This window comes from Sphaeramia orbicularis, chromosome 7 (genome assembly GCF_902148855.1).
Source record: "Sphaeramia orbicularis chromosome 7, fSphaOr1.1, whole genome shotgun sequence".
In the NCBI taxonomy this organism is placed as follows: domain Eukaryota; kingdom Metazoa; phylum Chordata; class Actinopteri; order Kurtiformes; family Apogonidae; genus Sphaeramia; species Sphaeramia orbicularis.
This window is the reverse complement of record NC_043963.1, coordinates 25,176,423-25,194,154: the sequence shown is the minus strand read 5'-3', so window position 1 is coordinate 25,194,154 and position 17,732 is coordinate 25,176,423. Positions and strand designations below refer to the sequence as shown.

At 39.8% G+C, this 17,732-nt stretch overlaps 2 protein-coding genes across 2 annotated transcripts; both read right to left on the bottom strand.

Moving 5' to 3' along the window:
- Positions 1–2,171: 2,171 nt before the first annotated feature.
- Positions 2,172–7,891, bottom strand: wdr13 (WD repeat domain 13). The gene is made up of 10 exons (XM_030137850.1): positions 7,828–7,891; positions 7,170–7,257; positions 6,813–7,044; positions 6,287–6,396; positions 5,922–6,052; positions 5,521–5,828; positions 4,311–4,491; positions 4,016–4,157; positions 3,780–3,898; positions 2,172–3,093 (listed from the first exon to the last, which is right to left on the bottom strand). The coding sequence occupies exons 2-10, from the start codon at positions 7,208–7,210 to the stop codon at positions 2,909–2,911; spliced, it is 1,449 nt and encodes a 482-aa protein (XP_029993710.1). The 5' UTR covers positions 7,211–7,257; positions 7,828–7,891; the 3' UTR covers positions 2,172–2,908.
- A 1,978-nt stretch (positions 7,892–9,869) lies between these two features.
- On the bottom strand, positions 9,870–17,339 carry LOC115421867 (protein-serine O-palmitoleoyltransferase porcupine). Its single transcript, XM_030137860.1, has 15 exons — positions 17,016–17,339; positions 16,111–16,253; positions 15,819–16,011; positions 15,670–15,713; positions 15,350–15,531; positions 15,106–15,236; positions 14,993–15,013; positions 14,046–14,060; positions 13,825–13,950; positions 13,631–13,731; positions 13,429–13,505; positions 13,273–13,336; positions 12,984–13,069; positions 11,566–11,676; positions 9,870–11,205 (listed from the first exon to the last, which is right to left on the bottom strand). Exons 2-15 carry the CDS (start codon positions 16,244–16,246, stop codon positions 11,104–11,106), a joined length of 1,389 nt encoding a protein of 462 aa, XP_029993720.1. The 5' UTR covers positions 16,247–16,253; positions 17,016–17,339; the 3' UTR covers positions 9,870–11,103.
- Positions 17,340–17,732: the final 393 nt, after the last annotated feature.

The window sequence follows — 17,732 nt, the reverse complement described above, 5'->3', positions numbered from 1 at the left end:
AAAACAAACAGGCCTACATTTCAGAACATACATATGTATAAAGCAGTGAAAACATCCAGCAATCTAACTCAAACACTAAGAAAAACTGAAATAAAATGCATGAAAAACAGAATAAATGAGCATATGCATACTGATGAACACACATGGCATAACCAAAGACAATGAGTCAATTTCATTAAAGGCACGCGAAGGCTCAAAATTCCAAATCTTGAGAAGTGGAGTGCTTTTAATTACCTAATAAAAAGAAATGATCACTCAATACCAGTGACTGTAAAAACTGAAAAAAACAAACAACAGCTACTCTTTAACAGACTTTTAAAGAGGCAGATGTGAAGCCTTTTATGGAAATAGAGAAATGGTTTCAAGGCGATATGTAATCACTGAACAGGCCAGAACACAAGCTTATTCTTTTATTACTGTGGGAGGTTTAAACTCGCATTACCATGTAAAATAAGCCATGAATAGATGTTAATTTTACAAACATAGCACCAGGATTCCACTCTCAAACAGAAACATCATACAAACATTGTCAGTCTAATATGGTTGTTTGTTCTCCTGCAGGGTAAAACACTCTGAAATTTTTATTTTGTGGAAAAACAAATGTTATGTATTGCACATACAGAGCAAATCAAACTTTGACCAACCATTCTAGATAATTATGCTTCTGACATTAAACAATAAATCTAAAGGGTGGAGAATTTTTTTTTTGTAAACTTAATTAGGGCCTGATTGAAATCCAGCCTGTGTGTGATTGTTCATTCTGTGCATAAACAATTACTCCGTCTTTTGAATCTCAATGAGAGACAATCCCCTGTGTCTGTACGATATGTGCTCTCAAAACTGTGGCTGATTTCCACAGTGAGCAGCATGAGCGATGTGATGTGAGCACTCTCTAAATAGTCCAGGTTGGATCTAACTGTGCCTCTCTGTCTCCCCAGAACTGATGTTGAAGATTTCTAAGTGCTTATTTTTAGTTTTTCTTCCCACTTCTCTGTGAGATACACCACAACAGAGCTGCGTTACTCATTTGTACAAGCTTGTCCTCGCCCACTGTGCTGAAGACATAGGGTCAGTCCACACAGAGCACCCAGGTTCATGAAAGGTTTTGTGCTCCTCAACATTCACACTGCTTCCTTTGAGAAAAAAAAAATCCTGTCCTGTCCAGAGAGCAAACCATTCACTGCACTTCTACACCCACACAGTCACATTGAAACGTCACAATAATACCACCAACACTGAGTGGAAAAACAGGATGTCTAATTGTGCCTTTATATGTTCTGAAAGTGTTTCCTACCCACTCTAAGCTTCCTAGCTCTGTTTATAACAGCTGTATATTTTATGGTGTAAAAATTGTAAAAAAAAAAAAAAAAAAAAAAAAAAAAAAAAAAAAAAAAAAGAAAAACAAAGTGTGGAAATTGCACTGACTTGTTTTCCATTACTGTTATACTTTAATCTTGTGATACACAACTAATATCTTGAGGTTTTAAAAGTTTGTACATGTGTAATTTTGACTTATTTTGTAAATTCCAGTGTATCTGCAAAATCTAATATTATACAATCACAATATAACATAAATATACAATGAGATGTACAGTTTAGCTGTTACAGAACTTTGGATCAAATTGCTATTTCTCCAGTTTTGTTATTCAGGTGGCACAGCACAAATGAAAGCTTAGGAACAGCCGCTAAACAGACTGTGATGTGAAGAATTTGAAGGCCAAACATTTCTATTTCACATTTCAACATCTACATTTTCTTGATAACTAGGAACCAGATCTGCTTATGAAGATTAAAAAAAAAAAAAAAAAAAGAGATTGAAAGTAAAAAGACCTTGTGGTGAACAACAATGAAGTTTTAACTCTGACATTAAAGTATGTTTGGTTGGAATCTAAATTATGTGAGGATACTTTTGTAGCTATTGGCTATGTTTTAAAGAGCTACTCACAAGAAATCTGTCATAATCATGAAATGAATCATGAACCATTTTGCCAAACAGATGGAGGATTTTTCATTACCAGTATCTAAATAATGCATGAAATCTACAGTATGAACCTCTGAGCCTTAAGAGCAGTATATTTACATTATCACAGTAAATAAAATAATATTTAACATGTTTCGGTATTTTATACTTATGTTGTGCCAGTTAATTAATAGATCAAACAAAGACTACACACAGTTAAGAGCCGTTTATTCTGTATGTGTGTGAAATCAATTATGACTCTGCAACCACCATAAACAGAACACGCACACACACAGACGAAGTAGAAACACAAAACACACTTGTTTATCTTTTATGACTGATTGGTATGCCCACTGACTGACTGGAAGTTCGTCATGCAAAAGGTTTCAAATGCAAACAGGCAACTGCAGGACTGAAAGCAAATAAGGCAGTTTACTACACTTGATTACACTGCTTGAATAACAGTTACATAAATAGTGAACTAGATCTATGTCAAAGGGACTGTCAGTGTGATACAAAGTGTTAGACCTGGTTCCTCAGGAAGATCACTCTACATCACCTCAGTCAAATCCCCACATGCATGGGAGTAGTGCTCGCTTTTTCTGCAGTGAAAAGCAATTTCTCACTTGTAGGAGAACAGACACGAACAGACAGACACACACACACACACACACACACACACACCACACACACACACACACACACACACACACACACACACTCACACACACAGACACTCACATACCGCCCCCACCCTCTGAATTTATAAGACATCCCTACCACGTACACAACATGGTGTTCTATCTGATTGCACTTAAGTATCATTACATTACACATTTAATGCAGCCTGTTACATTCCAGTGAAAATCTACAGACTTGTTATTGGACGGTTAACTAACAGCGGGCCTTTTGTACGCAGTGGATGGAAGCTTGTTATTGGTAGATCAGTCACTTTTGCTCCCGCCTCCAAATGATGACCATGCCGGTGGAATCTGCGGATGCCAGTAAACTCTCGTCACAGTTGAAGCTGACATCGAGCACAGGTCCCCCGTGACCCTGCAACTTATTCACTATCGCTTTAGTGTTGCGTTCCACGTCGAAGAAGTAGACACAGCCATCCTCACTGCCAGTCACTGTGTCAGAGGGAAAAATCAGACTAATTAGCAATTAAAGATGCGTCACAGAAACCATAAGAAATGATGGATGTAGCTTTAAAACAGCTAATCCACTGCTGCAATAGAGCAAACACTAGTTTATAACTCAGTATTTAAAAATCACAGATGACACAATTAACAGCAGCAGTCATATTACCACTCAGTTTTTAACCCGCTGGGAAAATGTACAAATAAGAAGAAGAAGAAGAAGAAGAAGAATTAGAAGAAGACGAATATGATACCAGTTTCTCAGGTCAAACAGTACCTCATAATTGAAATACTGACAAGTTCTGAATCAAATTAACACACACAGTTGTAGTGAGCTGAACACTGCAGGAAGCGCTACTGGTGTGAAAAATCCAAGTAAGGTGAAGAAGCTCTGTCAAAGAGTGGCAAATGCTTGAAGATGATCTCAACTGACTGCATTTAGTTAAAGATACCATTTAAAACAAACAAATAAAAATAACTCATAAAATGGCTGCATATTTTTTTCCATTGCCAAATAAAGGCCCTTTTTATTCCACTAGGAGTAATGTTACTATTTTCTCTGCTTTTTCCCCACTTGAGTGGCCTTAACAGCATCACTGAGTAGCCTGCAGCTTGTAATAAACTGTCAACACAATTTTACTCAAAAATCACAGCAGGACAATTGGAAGACTTCTCACCAACACAGGCCCCCTGTCTGAATGACATTAAGGGGCAGAAGATACTATGAACAAGCTGAGAACCGTGTTGAATGGGGAAGCTTCTCTTCAGTTGGAGTGTTCCTTCATTGTCCACGACCCTGTAAAGATAAAGGGTCAAACCACTGTGCAAATACACTATTTCATGCATGCATCACAGTTGGCAGTAGAAATAAACCAGCTTATTAATAAACAGCAACATGCCCTTTCAGACTGACCTGTACAGTAGCAGCTTATTGACACAGGCGTTGACCAGCAGGGAGGGGTCTCTGGCCTCTCGGCTAATCCAGGACCGAGCAGATATGCTGCAGATGGAGCTGCCCTCACTCACCACCAGACGCTTGGCTTTGGTCAGCTTCCCTGTGGGGGGGCCAGGCACAAGCAGCAGAAACCGGCACAGATACATAACTATTTCCTCTCAGCCAGTGTTGAGTCGATGTGTTGAGTGGATGAAATGAAAAGCAATTAGAATTTTTGTATTTAGTCAGAGCATGCTGCATTCTCTGACTGTACCTGTGGCCATGTCAAAGAGGAAGGAGAAGATGCTCCCCCTGTCGTCACCAGCCCACAGGATCTTCCCCGGAGCATCAAAGGAAAGAGACAGCACGCGACCTGTCAGCTTACTGGAGCCCCCCTTCACCTTCTTCCCAGTGGAGATGTTCACCACCTGCAGGTGGTGCTTGCTATTTCCCACCTGCAACACAGACCTGCCAGTGAGACCCTCATTGACTGATAGTAGTTTTGTCAGATGTAACACAGAGGAAAAGCAGTAAATTAAATGTTTATGTTAAACTATTTTTAAATGTGAATATTTATGATGTTGTGAATATACAAGATGTTATGTTTTACACAGCTTAATTTAAATAGCAGACACCACAAGTCCTCTGTGGGAGAATAGTTAAACCTATATATTCTAGTTCAAGTTCAAAGGTCAAGATAGAAGGTAAACTATTTCTTAAAAATGTCCTAAGACATCCATTTGCACTGACTTTCAAGTAAAAATAGACATCAAATTCCCTCTGACTCATTTTAACTACTGTGCACAGCTCTGCTTTAATTTCCCTTTCTGCTCATCAACAACTACTGCAGAGTAAAATCAGAATTATGTAACCCATTTTCCACTTTTGTTTTGATGACATTTAGTTGAAAATGAATCAACGTACTGTGTAAATCAGCTTGCAGTTAATAGGAATGAAATGAAAAGCTAATCTATGAAGGGCTTGCTTGTCTTTTTCTGTTTTCCTTCCCTATATGTCATAGATGTATTAGTGGCAACTGCAATGAAACATGGCCAAGGTTTTTTTGTACACCCAAACCTTTTAAGATGTGATGTAACTGCTCCATTGTCTTTTTTTTGTGACAGACATGAGAGCAGGTGGCAGATGATTGTATGAGGAAAAAATAAACCCAGAAGCTGGATTCTGTTTCTGCTAAAATATTACCGTCACGACTTTGTTTTCTGTACCAATAGAGTAATGCAGAAATCTGTTTAGAAAGCTGCCAAGTATAATAAACATAAAACAAATTAGACAATAAAAGTACACAAAAAGTACACATTTAGCTAGTTAGAAGGGGCTCTCTCCACAACAAACTCTTTGAGGTTTGTTTCACATCAAATTTATAGGTATCTTTAATATTGTTCCATAAGTACAAGTCTCTTACTAAAGGTCATTTGAGATACTGGGGATTAGACAGAAATCACAAAATAAAAAACAGGACTCACCACAGTAAGATTATTATTCATGGGCTGGAAGGTGCAGCAGAGCAACTCGCTAGACTCTGGATCTCTGACCTCTCTGATGCAGCGCCCATCTTCCGTGTTCCAGATACGCAGAGTCCCATCAAGGGATGTCGACACGATGATGTCATTACTGAGGGACCATGCAAAGTCTGTGACGGGACCTCCATGACCTTTCAGAGTCACCTTCACACTGGGAGGAGGCGGGGACAGCGTCATAATGGACAAGGAGCCATCCAGTGAGCAGCAAGCAAGGAGGTGCTTGTCGTCATTGGCAAACTGCAAACGTGGAACTTAACAGGAGGAAAGAAAAGTGATGAGGAAATAAAAGCTAAATTCATTGTTTTCAAAATGTCTGATTACAAATCATAAAGACTATAACTTACCAGCTGAATCCACGTGTTGGTCGAATATATGATGCATGCCAGCAAATGCATAATTTTCACTCAAAGTTGTGTCCCCTGCCATGGCACGGCTGGCCTCTGCCACTGAGGTGGGCACCAAGCTGCCCGGAGGCCTGCAGCCACAAATAAAAACCGTCACATAAGCATAAAATCAATACAACGTACAGCTGACAACTCAATATGAGAGATCTGAGCAATGCAACCAAACCAGAATGCCAGCCTATAAATCTACAAAAACTACAACACCAGCTGAAAGACCAAATAAATCAAAGACAATTCAATTGCTCAATGAGATGTGACAAGATGCAAATTGAGAATCTCTGTGAGGCAGCAACTCTTCTAGGTACCTCTCATCATAGACAGCTCTGTTCATCTGGGCCTGTAGCTGGTAGGAGCCTCTGCTGACGGACCGGCGGTGACCACGAGCCCCTTGGGCACGGGGGTCCTCCTCAAAGTCCTACCCAAGAAGAAAAGAGATGGAGGGGAGCATTGGGTGGAGACAGAGTCTTGAAGGAGTTAGTGGCAGTGCATGACACAGACACAACTGCTGACCACAAACAATCAAAAAATACAGATCATAATATCTTACTAAAATGTCCATGCATCTTTAAGTTAATGATAAATCCCAACACATGGGCAGTGCCAACGATTTCAACCAAGCTGCTCAGCTTAATATGCGTGGGCAACCAAAGTGCTGTTTGGCTACGCTGCTGATTGATCTAGAGGAACCATCCAGATGGCTCTGGTAAGATAAGTCCTACAATTTCACTCCAGCACTGAGATATTTTTGTATTTCCTTTTCCCAATTAGTACAGACACCCCCTCCCCTTATCTTTCACTGTCCCTGTCTGTTTTCTGTTACTTGGGTCTGACCTCCATGCGGTCCAGTGTGGTGCGGGAGCTGCGCACACTGCTGGCCCTAAAGCTGCTCTGCTCAGACAGGGGCCCGTAGCGCAGGGCCAGCAGCTGACTGCGCAGCCTCAGGTACTGCCTGCGCAGTCCCGGCTCAAAGCCACACTTTGCGTTCTCTCTGAGCAGCTGGCTGCGTCGGCGGATGTACTGAGTTCGGAACTGTGGGAAGGTAGGCGTGCGGTAAGCATTGTACCTGGAGAGGGAAAGAAGTGACACAGCACATACAATAATTCACTAGTGATCCATAAGCAATTACACATCTGAACAGTTTCTTCATCAGTTCAGACAATTACAGACTGCTGCCTGACTTGGTCTCACCTTGCGTCCACTGCCAAAACCTGCTGCCAAACTGCTGCCATTCCACAAGCACTCTGGGTAGAGAGGAAGCCACTGCCAGGGCAGATCCCTGTCAAAACACAAGACATCTGGTTAAAGCTTAGAGCTCATCCAACCAATAAACTTGTAATATGTATTCTATGTATATATTCTATGCCACGGTACCTCTATCTGTCATTAGGTTATGTTAACAGAGACTGAACATCATACCCCTCCTCCCTGTAACATTTCAGGTTCGAGACCAAGTGATGATGCAGATATTAATGACACCACAGGAACACATCTTACTTCTGATTATGGTGATGGTGAAAAAGTTTGACACGTCAATACAATTACTAAAATAAGCCGAAGGAGTCCGTTTGCATCGATGAATGGCTTATAGACATGTCTCTGGTGAATATCAAGCAAAAGCGACTGTAAGGAAGCTGTCGTAGAAGCTAATGTTGCTAAGCTAACCCTGTAGCAATTAGCTGGTTAGCCACAACATCATCTCCGATGTTCTCGCATAGAAACCTATTTCCCATTCCTTCTTCGATATGCATACACAGAAAATCACTTAGACATTTTATACTAGCTATGAGACGTTCACAGGGAGAATTTAATAAAAGGAACATGGGGATTTTGTCACAAATCGGCTCACCTTCCTTAGCTTATTTCCATCGCTGCTTTTTCTGTGAAGTCACATGACCCGACGTAACAGCCCACTTACAGATGTGATGACCCGCAGTATTAAACATCCTTTTATCTGATGTCTAGTACAATTTAATGTAGTTAAAATAAAACATGGAACAGCCTGTGGTTAGAGAAATAAGATCACCGGTTATGAGATGGATATATTTCTTGTAATTCTGACAATTTATGTCAAAACACAGAAATAATGTTCGTCCTCATTCAGAGCAGTGGTTATGGAGACCACTGGGGGCCCTGAGGTGTCAGTAAATCACTTGCTTTATACTAGAATTGCCTTTATTTCAGTTTCCTCCCTGGGGGCGAACACAATGGAGAATGCAAAGGATGACACATTTGATGACACATTATTGATGTTTCCTCCCAAACCCTCCATTGTAGCAAGATACAGCCTCTTCTGAGATGCTTTGTCATCACAATAAACTTCACTTATTTTAAGTTTCTGAGGACAAAATCCTATCCAGTCCTCTGTCTACATACCGATGAACATGATAATGATAACATAATCATAAGTTGTCTACTTTTTCCAAATGACACACTCTCTCTTATCCTGTATGTAACATGACGATAATGCTTTCTTGTCATGGACAATAGGTGAGCACACAGTTCCAGTGGGTTCACAATGGCAGTATTACAAGGTCAGCTCTGAGGTTTCGCCTGGCTCAGCAAAGATCTGCAGAGCTGTGGGGCATGCTGCTCAGCTGACGGGGCTCTTTGCTTGTTCATGGTGCTCTTTCTCGAAGGGGCCCCAGTGACAGAGCCATTCACAAGCATGGGCCATAAATGACCGAGTTGAACACCACACTTAACACTGCATTCTCAAAAAACAGCACAGCCTCTGGAGCACAGCCAAAATGCCAGGAACAAAAGGTAAGCAACATTGAACAAAAATGTACTTTACTTTGTTTAATTTATTTGGATATCAAAAGTGATATTTTAAAAAAAATAAAATAAAAAAAAATGAAGCACAGGTGATCTTTCACTGAAGTTTCTGAATGTTTTTCCAACTTTTACAGGTAATAAGTCGGACAAGAAGTCAACTACCAAGGTAAGGGACTTATTTACTCTATATTACAATAAATCCCTCTTATTCTTTCTCAATCTTTGCATTTTTGTTATTTATATTCACTCACTATTGCTCTAATTTTACAGCAACCTCAGAGTCCTAAAGAGCAGCCGAAGAAAGGTGATCAGAAAGGAGATGATAACAAGAAGCAAGGAGGTAAGCATTTACATGATCTACAATTTGAGGCTTCATGGGTGTTATTTTAACCCCTGAACTATTCTATGCACAGATGATATGTTCTTTAAGTCTACAGTTGTGATATAGACCTCCAGTGGTTTGGGGCAGTGTGGAAATGAGGTGCTGTGATTGCTGTGTCCCCAGTGAAGGTATCTGTCTGTGTTTCATCCCCTCGCAGGACAGCCGAAGGGAGAGAAGCAATAACTTCCAGGCATTCGTGAAGATGGCTTTGGAGACACTGCTGGGGTCCTGCCGTCGTAAACATGGAGGTCCTCGGGGCAGACAGGGCTGAGTGCACCTTCTCTACCCTCCGCACTTTTTCCCTCAGGCCTGCAGATCGGGCTGCTGTGAGGCCTTCTAATACAGCATCTGCTCACCTCTCACAGAGGCACAAAGTGAACCTGATCTCCATCCATCACCATCTGTTCTTCAACCTCTGTTCCTTCCCCCACTCCACATTTTTCTGTCCCTTTCCCTACACTGTCCCCTCTGGTTTAATGGATGTTTGGAAATAGACACCAGGTCCATCACTTTGAACAAAAAAAAAAAACAAAAACATCCTATTGCAGTCCTTTCCTGACTCTCCCTCACGCCATACTGACTGTCTAACAGTCCTCATATAATCCTTGTAAATAATTATTGAAATAAACAACTATTTCTTACAGCAGCCCAGTACTGTGTTGTGTCTTTTTACCAGTTATAATCCCTAAAACCTCTTAAGACTTTTTCACAACATTAAACACAGTCCACAATCAAGGTTTCATGTAAAATTTTATAAAAATATCACAGGTGTATCAGTGCCTTCACATTTATAGGGAAAAAACTTTGATTTAAATACCAGAATAGCTTTTAAAATATTTGTGGGATTAGGTGGCATCAGGTCAAAAGCATCTGAGCGTTCTTTCTGAATAAACATTCAGGCTCTAATCTAAAACTATAACTTCTTCCTCTTCAGTTAAGAAGTAAATACTTAGATGTTTTTGATTTGAAAAGACATAATCTGTTACATGTTTATACTTTCATCAAGAATCATTACATAAATGCATCATTAAAAGCAGCAGTGTAAGAAAAATCTGGACTTGAGGATAAGTATTTTATACAGAGTACTTTGTTGTTTTTTTTTTCTTTAGCCTGTAAGGAAGAGAAGTTTAACACTTGGCCCTACAGTGACACATGTGAAATACCCTGATTCTATACCCTATTTTCAATACTTAAGAGTGAGTAAGTGTTTCAAAGGGTCACAAATACTAGGAAATCCCTCTCTATAAGCAATGGCAAAGAATTCAAGTCAAATAAAATAATAAAAAAGACAAGAAACAAAATACAAACACCATCCAATCACAAAAATTAATTAAAAGACTAACTGATGAGTTTCTTTTATCTAAAAATCACAAAAGGGGAGTTTATTACTGGTAATAATAAAATTGCTGCCTTGTAACCATAACATGTGCTCTTATCATTCCAATGTAAACGCTTTATTACTTCACACATGCTGAAAAGAAAAGCTCTGTTAAATCCTAAAGATACGATTGTATAACACTTGAGGTGAAAGGAAACCACACCTTGAGGATCTGCCGCAGTCGTACACTGAATCCTTGATATAATCCGCAGAAAGGAGCAACCAATCTCCACCATGCTGATAGGTATTGATTGTGACTCACAGTGAGACATCGGTAACTGCTGTCACAACATGAAGGCTTGACAACTGCGGTTCAGATAAAAAAAATGATGCGATACAGAGGGAAAAAAAAATGGATGGGGGTGGGGGGTGGGTTATCATTTCATGGAAATCAAAAACTAGTCCCCAGCAGGTTAGAATAATAGATCAGCCAGCACTATGTGAAAACTGCGTGTTGGTTTGCTGCACGTATACAGGTTGATGCTGCTCTCCTCACTCTGATGTGTGATACAGTCACAGTGTAGAAGACGAGTTCACCTCACATCTCCCATTATTGCTTCCTTCACTCTTCCTCTGTCATTTTGTTTTTAGAGAATGAGACGGTATAAAATCCAGCATCCAAACGTGACCCAGTGGCTTGTCCAGCTCAGCTCTGACCACTTCTGAATGGTATGATGGGTTATATCATCCTGTAGGGGGCAGCACACATTGTTAGTTGACTAACACATTTCATAAGATTTCAAGATATTTGGGACATTTAAGGAGAATTTAGGATGCATTAGATTCTTACTTTTACTTTTTATTTCAGAATTCCCTTGAGACATATTTATAGTTTCTGATGCTGTGCTATACAAATAATTCTGACTTGACACATGCTCAAAAATAAATTTATGGGTATACACTTCTCTTCTTTGAACTGGAGATGAAGTATAGAGTTTCCAATGTGTACATGTCACATACTGTCCAGATAGTGTACATACTGTTCTTTCATGCCTGCAGAGAACAAAAATAGAGTTCCCTTTACTCCTCCACACATGTTGGAATCTCACCTCATCCTCCTCCATATAGTCCACGCTGGAGTTGAACACAGAGCCCAGGTACGTCAGGTGGAGGATGGCCAAAGCGCTGAATGCTATGTTTATCATATACACCCAGAGCCCCTGCAGAGGAAGAGGCAAGGTATAACTTCACATTACATCACAAAATGTAGCCATGTAACATCTCAATGGCATTTTGAGTGAAGTCTTCCTCAAATGAGACCAGTCTTATGAGGAGTTAGTGCTGTATGTTGTACAGTTAATACAGGACGGCATGAGTCATTATCTCTCTGTCAAAGTAGTGTCATAAACATGACTTGTGAATCCATAATGTTATTTTTTGTACATATGTGGGACAATGCAGATGAAATATTTGCTTTTCCAACTCAATAAAGAAATAAGCAAACAATCTAGAGATAATTAAAGTGTTTTAGGTGTGTTTTACTTATGTATGTGTTTTTATGCGTCTGTTTTTTAGTATATATTTCATTCTTCATGTGCTACATTAAATGAATGACAATAAATGAACCTTGAAAGACAGAATAACAAAGGGGCATGCAGCAGTGCTGGTATATTGAAAACCTAGATAAAAATCACAAGTCTAATAATAATTTCCATAGTTGTAGGTGTAACCAGTATTACATAAGAGCTAGTTATTAGGCACCTCCCAAGAGTATATCAATGAATACTGCAGGGCACACTGTAGCAGCTGTAACACATTTAACATGAATTTAACAATACATGTAAAATGCAAGGAGTAATGGACAGTGAGCTGATCATCACTGCAAAATAAATGTTATGTACACCTTTTTCAAGCCAATTTGCTAAGGTTCTAGGAAAGAAGAAAGGCAAATCTCTTAGCTGAAAAAAAATCAAACATATACTGCAAAAATAAGGAAAATATAATAGCTAAACTAAAATGAATTTATTTGTATCTTCAAATCTAAAATAAAATGAAAAAACATTAATATATGACATGTTTGTTATTTCTGATTTGAGGTTGAAAAAAAATGTAATGCTGTTATTTATTTATTTATTTTTTTAAAAGCTAATCAGGCTAAAAGCTAAGCCCTATGAGCACCTCCTGGTCTGGGAGTAAGTGCCAGAAATGCAAGGGCAATGGATGAGTGCACAAATAAAATACCCTGGAGAACATCACAATATGTGCAAACAAGCTAAATTGCCAAAATACAGATTTGTGTCTGTGTCTGTGTGTGCAGTATGAAACATTAGTTAAGCATCTTTGAAGTAAAACTGAACTGAAGCTAAACATAAATTAAATACAAACTGTAAACCATACAACCTGAAAAGACAGAAATAACTAAGGAAATACTTCTCCTCACCATTAAAACCTGAGGAACATCTACTAAAGATATATGATAGTATTTAGGACCGTACTCCAAAAAATTAGAAGGAAAACCACTTCTAACCTTTTTGTTCTGATGGGTGCAATTTGGCTGACATTTCTTTGACAGTACACAGGCATTAAAAATGGCTGCAAGTCTCTTCCTCAACACTGAAATACAAAACAAGGCATAGAGTTAAAATAAATCCAGAGGACACATTTGTTTCTAACCATAAGAGGTAAATTACAAGCACTGCAGTGAACAGAGGCAGGGTGTAATAGTGGGTGCCATTAACCATTACTGCAAAGCTAAGCACCTTCTGTAAATGGAAAGATTCTAATGTGGAAAAAGACGACATTAGGCAGACTCTTACCGTGCTCAATGTACGTGATGAAACCCAGAGATATCAGCACTGCACCCAGATGAAAACTCAAACCCTACAGTCAAAACAATCTACTTATTGACACAGACACATAACAATACAAAGTGTGGCGTGTTTGCTTGTATCAGACTCCCACATGGTACTTACATGCAGTAGTGCGCTGGCTGTATATGTCACCATGATGGCGGTAAATGTTCCAAATTTTAGAGCACTCTTAAAAACATCTGTGAAACAAGAGCATCCGCCTCCCTGTAAGTGTCTATTTAAATGAGCCATTATCATTCCATTTGTAATGAAAACAAAAAACAGCTGCTTCACAAAAGCAATCACTGTTAATAATAGAACTCACAGGTGTGCAGAAAGCGAGACATGGGCATATTCCATGACGTTACCACCTCCACCATCGACCGTGGAAACTCGATATTCAGTGGCTTGGATACAGCCATGTCCCTGCAAAACAAAATATAAAAGGTAGGTGACTCCTTTAAAACCGCAAATAAACACAAATACGCTTAGTGCTGAGATTACATTTCCAGTTCTGACCATTTGAGATTTTCTTTCTCCTCTGTGAAGCCTGCTCCAGCCAGAGTGGCAGTAGTTTCGCTCAGATAACCCACAAAATAATTGCTGAAGTGGAACGACATTGTGTTCTCATAAGCCAGCAGCCACCTAAGATAATAGATAATAAGACAGATTTCACTCTTCAGGTTCAAGTTAAATGAAGCTTTAGAAATATTCTATTATACAGCACTAATAAAACGTACTTTGCCATTGTTCCTCTGAGAAGCAAAAGGAAAAAGACAGGCATTAGTTAGTTGTATTGATACTCTGAATTCAAACATTGTTTCATTGAGTTGACATGTGATCTACATCTCACCACGGTTTTCAAGAGGTTGACATAGTTGCAGTAAATGAATGGGTGAGACAGGTTTCCCGGTACACATGCAACTGCACAGACAGGGGAATGATGTGGACACATGCATGCAGGTCAGGGTGTTATACAAATAGTAAACAGAAAATAAACATGTAGTGAATAAGGCATCATAGACCTGGGCGATAAAATGGTAGTAGTACTAGTGATAGACAGTTCATCATTAAAAATTACAACATTTTGATAGAAAGTTCAAAAATTTTCTTACATGCATTAAAAGCACATTACCATGAAAGCTCACAATGAATAGTTCAAATTCAGTTGCATGGATAAACCTTCAGCATATTCCCAACAGACTATAAGGACACTCAGAGAAGACACATCTCTACCAGGTCCCATTCTAGATAATTACTGTGATTCATTCTACTTTCTTAAGGCACACAGGTAATAACTATTAATAAAGTGGTTAAATACAAATATTGAACAAAGAAAATGGTTTGTTCGACTCAAAGTACAAATAAATTGGTTTGCACTCACAATTTAATCTCTGGAATTTGCTGAGAAAAGCAGATGGCCAAAACAAAATCTGTTTTCTTTTATGCTGCTATTAAATATTAGAATTGACTGGACTGCAAGTTTTGACAGTTTCATTTGTATTTGATTATAACAGGTAATTAAAAAGTACTAATAAATATCTATATTAACTAAAATAAACTGTCTTATCATTACAAGTTTTCCAGCTTTATTGCCCAGCCCCAGAACAAAACACATGAAGGGAACGCCTACTGTAAAACACAATGCTGGGAATATTCCAAGTCACTGGGTTTGACAATGAATTACCTGATCTTCCTTCTCTTTTTGCTGTGAACAAAGCAGCACAAAAAAGAGGAGGTAAGCCTTCATAAATCAGAGCCAGAGTGATTCATCTACTTGTATTTCAGTGTTTCACCCACCTCCGTAGCAGCTTGTCTCCATAAACAGGTATAAAATAAGGGAAGAGGTAGGGTGCCACACAGTTGGAAACACAAAGGCATATCAGGCTCTTCACCCAGCTAAAAGATGCTTTAAAAAGCCACGATAAGCTCTGAGGTGAAGAGAGAGGCAAAGATTTCAACAGTTAGGAGCTAGTCCCAGGATAAACCTTTTCAATAATCCTCACCCTCACCTTTTCGCATATTTATGAGATATCACACTTACCAACTTACGTCCTTCTAAAGCTTCTTTGTAGCTGTTGAAGCTGATCCAGGGACCAAAGATGATTGTGCCCACAAAGTAAATATAGCCCATGAACTCCATGGGTGAGGGTACGCTGGACACAACCCCTCTGTCCAAATCAAAGGCCAGAGAGATGGCTTTCATGGCAACCACCATCTGTGAACCTGGGTAATAGCAGCAGGATTTAATTTAACACTCTTTCAATGCTGTACACAAAGGTGCACCAAGGGCTATCACATTTACAGCTTTCATCTTTCAGAAATGTGTTAAATGATGTTGTGAGGGTGCAATCGTCGGCCTACCTCTCATCTTGTGCCAGTTGGTGGTGTCCATCATATGCAGCTCTCTAATAAAATGAAACAAGAATGTTACAAGTTTCACAACAGCGTTCATCACATTCAGACACACATGTGGTGCTGAGTTGTCAGGTATTAGCAGAGGCCTCTCTTACCCTAACAGCAGGTAAATGAGCACAGTGATGGAGAGGAAGGTGCCTCGCATGGTAGAGTGACGGCACAGGAAGAGGAAGAGGTAGCAGAGAAGGCTGAGAAGCACCACCCAGATCATATGAAGCTCAAAGAACAGGTACAAAGTGTAGAAACCTCCGGCCACTGTGCCCAGGTGTTTCACAAAGGAGGGAAGGCCTGAAATAATAACAGAGAACAGCAGAAGTGATTATGATGAGGTAGGTTATAAAAAAAAGTGGACATTACTGACTGGGCACTTTTGAACTGAAATCTTACCTAACATCCAGAGCAGCCGACACAGCAAGCACATAACCAGCAGCTGCCATACCTGCTCCAGGCCCTGCTGAGCTGTAGGCAGCAGGCAGCCATGAGCAAGCTCCTGGAAAAACTTCTGTCGACTGAACACTCCCATCACGAGACTTAAGAAGCAGAGGAGCCAAATATGGCATCATTAAAAATAATACTGTGTGACTGGTATTAGCATGTCTGTATCACTACAATGCATACATACAATACATTGTAGGTGTACCACAAGTAGGGGCTACTACTCATGTTTGAGCCATGATCACTCATTTACTGTCTACAAACAGAGCACCATACTTCAGTTCCCAGCATGCAATGCAACTCTGGAAATCTGCAGATCTTTTCAATAGCTGTAGATTGCAGCAGTGATGATAATGGTATGTTGTGTTGTTAATGTTTAGTGTCTTAAAGTAAGCTTTTATTTGCATTTTATTATAAATGGGCATCAATTTGTTGTGTCATAATGAAATGCCATGACTTGAGAAAGGCCACAGCATATATCAACCATCATGCCTTAGTGTATGAGGAACACTGATGTGCTGAGGACTCATTTGTGTGACTGTATTAAAAAACAGCCCATGTTATTCTGCAAGGCATGCTCACTCCGCAATGCAGTCGACCAAGGGGCTGAACTGACTCACAGCTGTATGTGCAGGACAATGTGCGTGTAAAGCTGTGAGGCTTTGTTAGAAAGCATTGCATCTTACATTTAACCTGCAAAGCTAATGTTGTTAGCTACAGCTGCTTAACATAGCCGACGCTATTTACCGTCTTACCATTAGCGTAGTAGAAAGCAGTCCCCCAGCCCCCCCACGTCCGAGGCAGCTTACTGCTTACCCCGGGTATGCCAGAGTGTTTTCCAGGGGAGACAGACTTACCCTCTGAGAGCAGCAGCTGCAGCTTCCTCCCCGTGTTTACACCGGGCTGCTTTTCCCGTCCCTCCACAGTCCGTGAACCCTGCGTGCGCTGCTGCTGCTTTTACAAACACTCTGTCCAGATGATGCTTATCTGGATGACTCCCATTGTCACAGCATCAGCACCACTTGCCTGTCACCTATGCAGCCACGCGAAGACGTATCAACCAATCCGCTGCTTTGGCACAATGATTTTAACCAATGATTTCCGTCGCTGGCTTTGATCGACAGTTCAAATAGCCAATGGAATTCTCCGCCCACCATTACCGGGGCTTGTGGACCAATGGGATGTGTACAGCGTGCAGCTGGGACTCAGACAGAAGACATCTCATCTAGGCAGGAGCAGGGATGTGGTGGAGGTTGCGAGGGATATGAAGCTACACTTATCATACACTTCACCTGTCTTTAAGTTTAAAACAATTTTCTTATTTTCAGGTTACAAAATAACACATTATAACGAGTTATCAGTGAAAACCATAATCTCTTCCTACAATGATCCCTAAAAATGTAGAAATAAATAAGCAAATACCGTGCAATTTTTTTTGGCAATCTTAACATTAATCTATATTGTATATAATGTAGACATACAATAATATATATTTTTACTATGTGTTTTTACTTCATTGTGATATATGTCTATGTCGTAGCCCATTTAGACTGTTAACATCATATCTTGTGTTT

What these genes read in the sequence shown, in the direction of transcription:
- wdr13 (XM_030137850.1), bottom strand. Translation starts at nt 7,210, where the DNA reads ATGGCAGCAGTTTGGCAGCAGGTTTTGGCAGTGGACGCAAG. An exon ending in GTTTTGGCAGTGGACGCAAG is followed by an intron (nt 7,045 to 7,169) that starts GTGAGACCAAGT and finishes TTCCCTCTCCAG; the next exon opens with GTACAATGCTTACCGCACGC. An exon ending in CCACACTGGACCGCATGGAG is followed by an intron (nt 6,397 to 6,812) that starts GTCAGACCCAAG and finishes CTTCTTGGGTAG; the next exon opens with GACTTTGAGGAGGACCCCCG.
- LOC115421867 (XM_030137860.1), bottom strand. Translation starts at nt 16,246, where the DNA reads ATGGGAGTGTTCAGTCGACAGAAGTTTTTCCAGGAGCTTGCTCATGGC. An exon ending in GAGAAAGAAAATCTCAAATG is followed by an intron (nt 13,732 to 13,824) that starts GTCAGAACTGGA and finishes TTTGTTTTGCAG; the next exon opens with GGACATGGCTGTATCCAAGC. An exon ending in GTCTCGCTTTCTGCACACCT is followed by an intron (nt 13,506 to 13,630) that starts GTGAGTTCTATT and finishes CTTGTTTCACAG; the next exon opens with ATGTTTTTAAGAGTGCTCTA.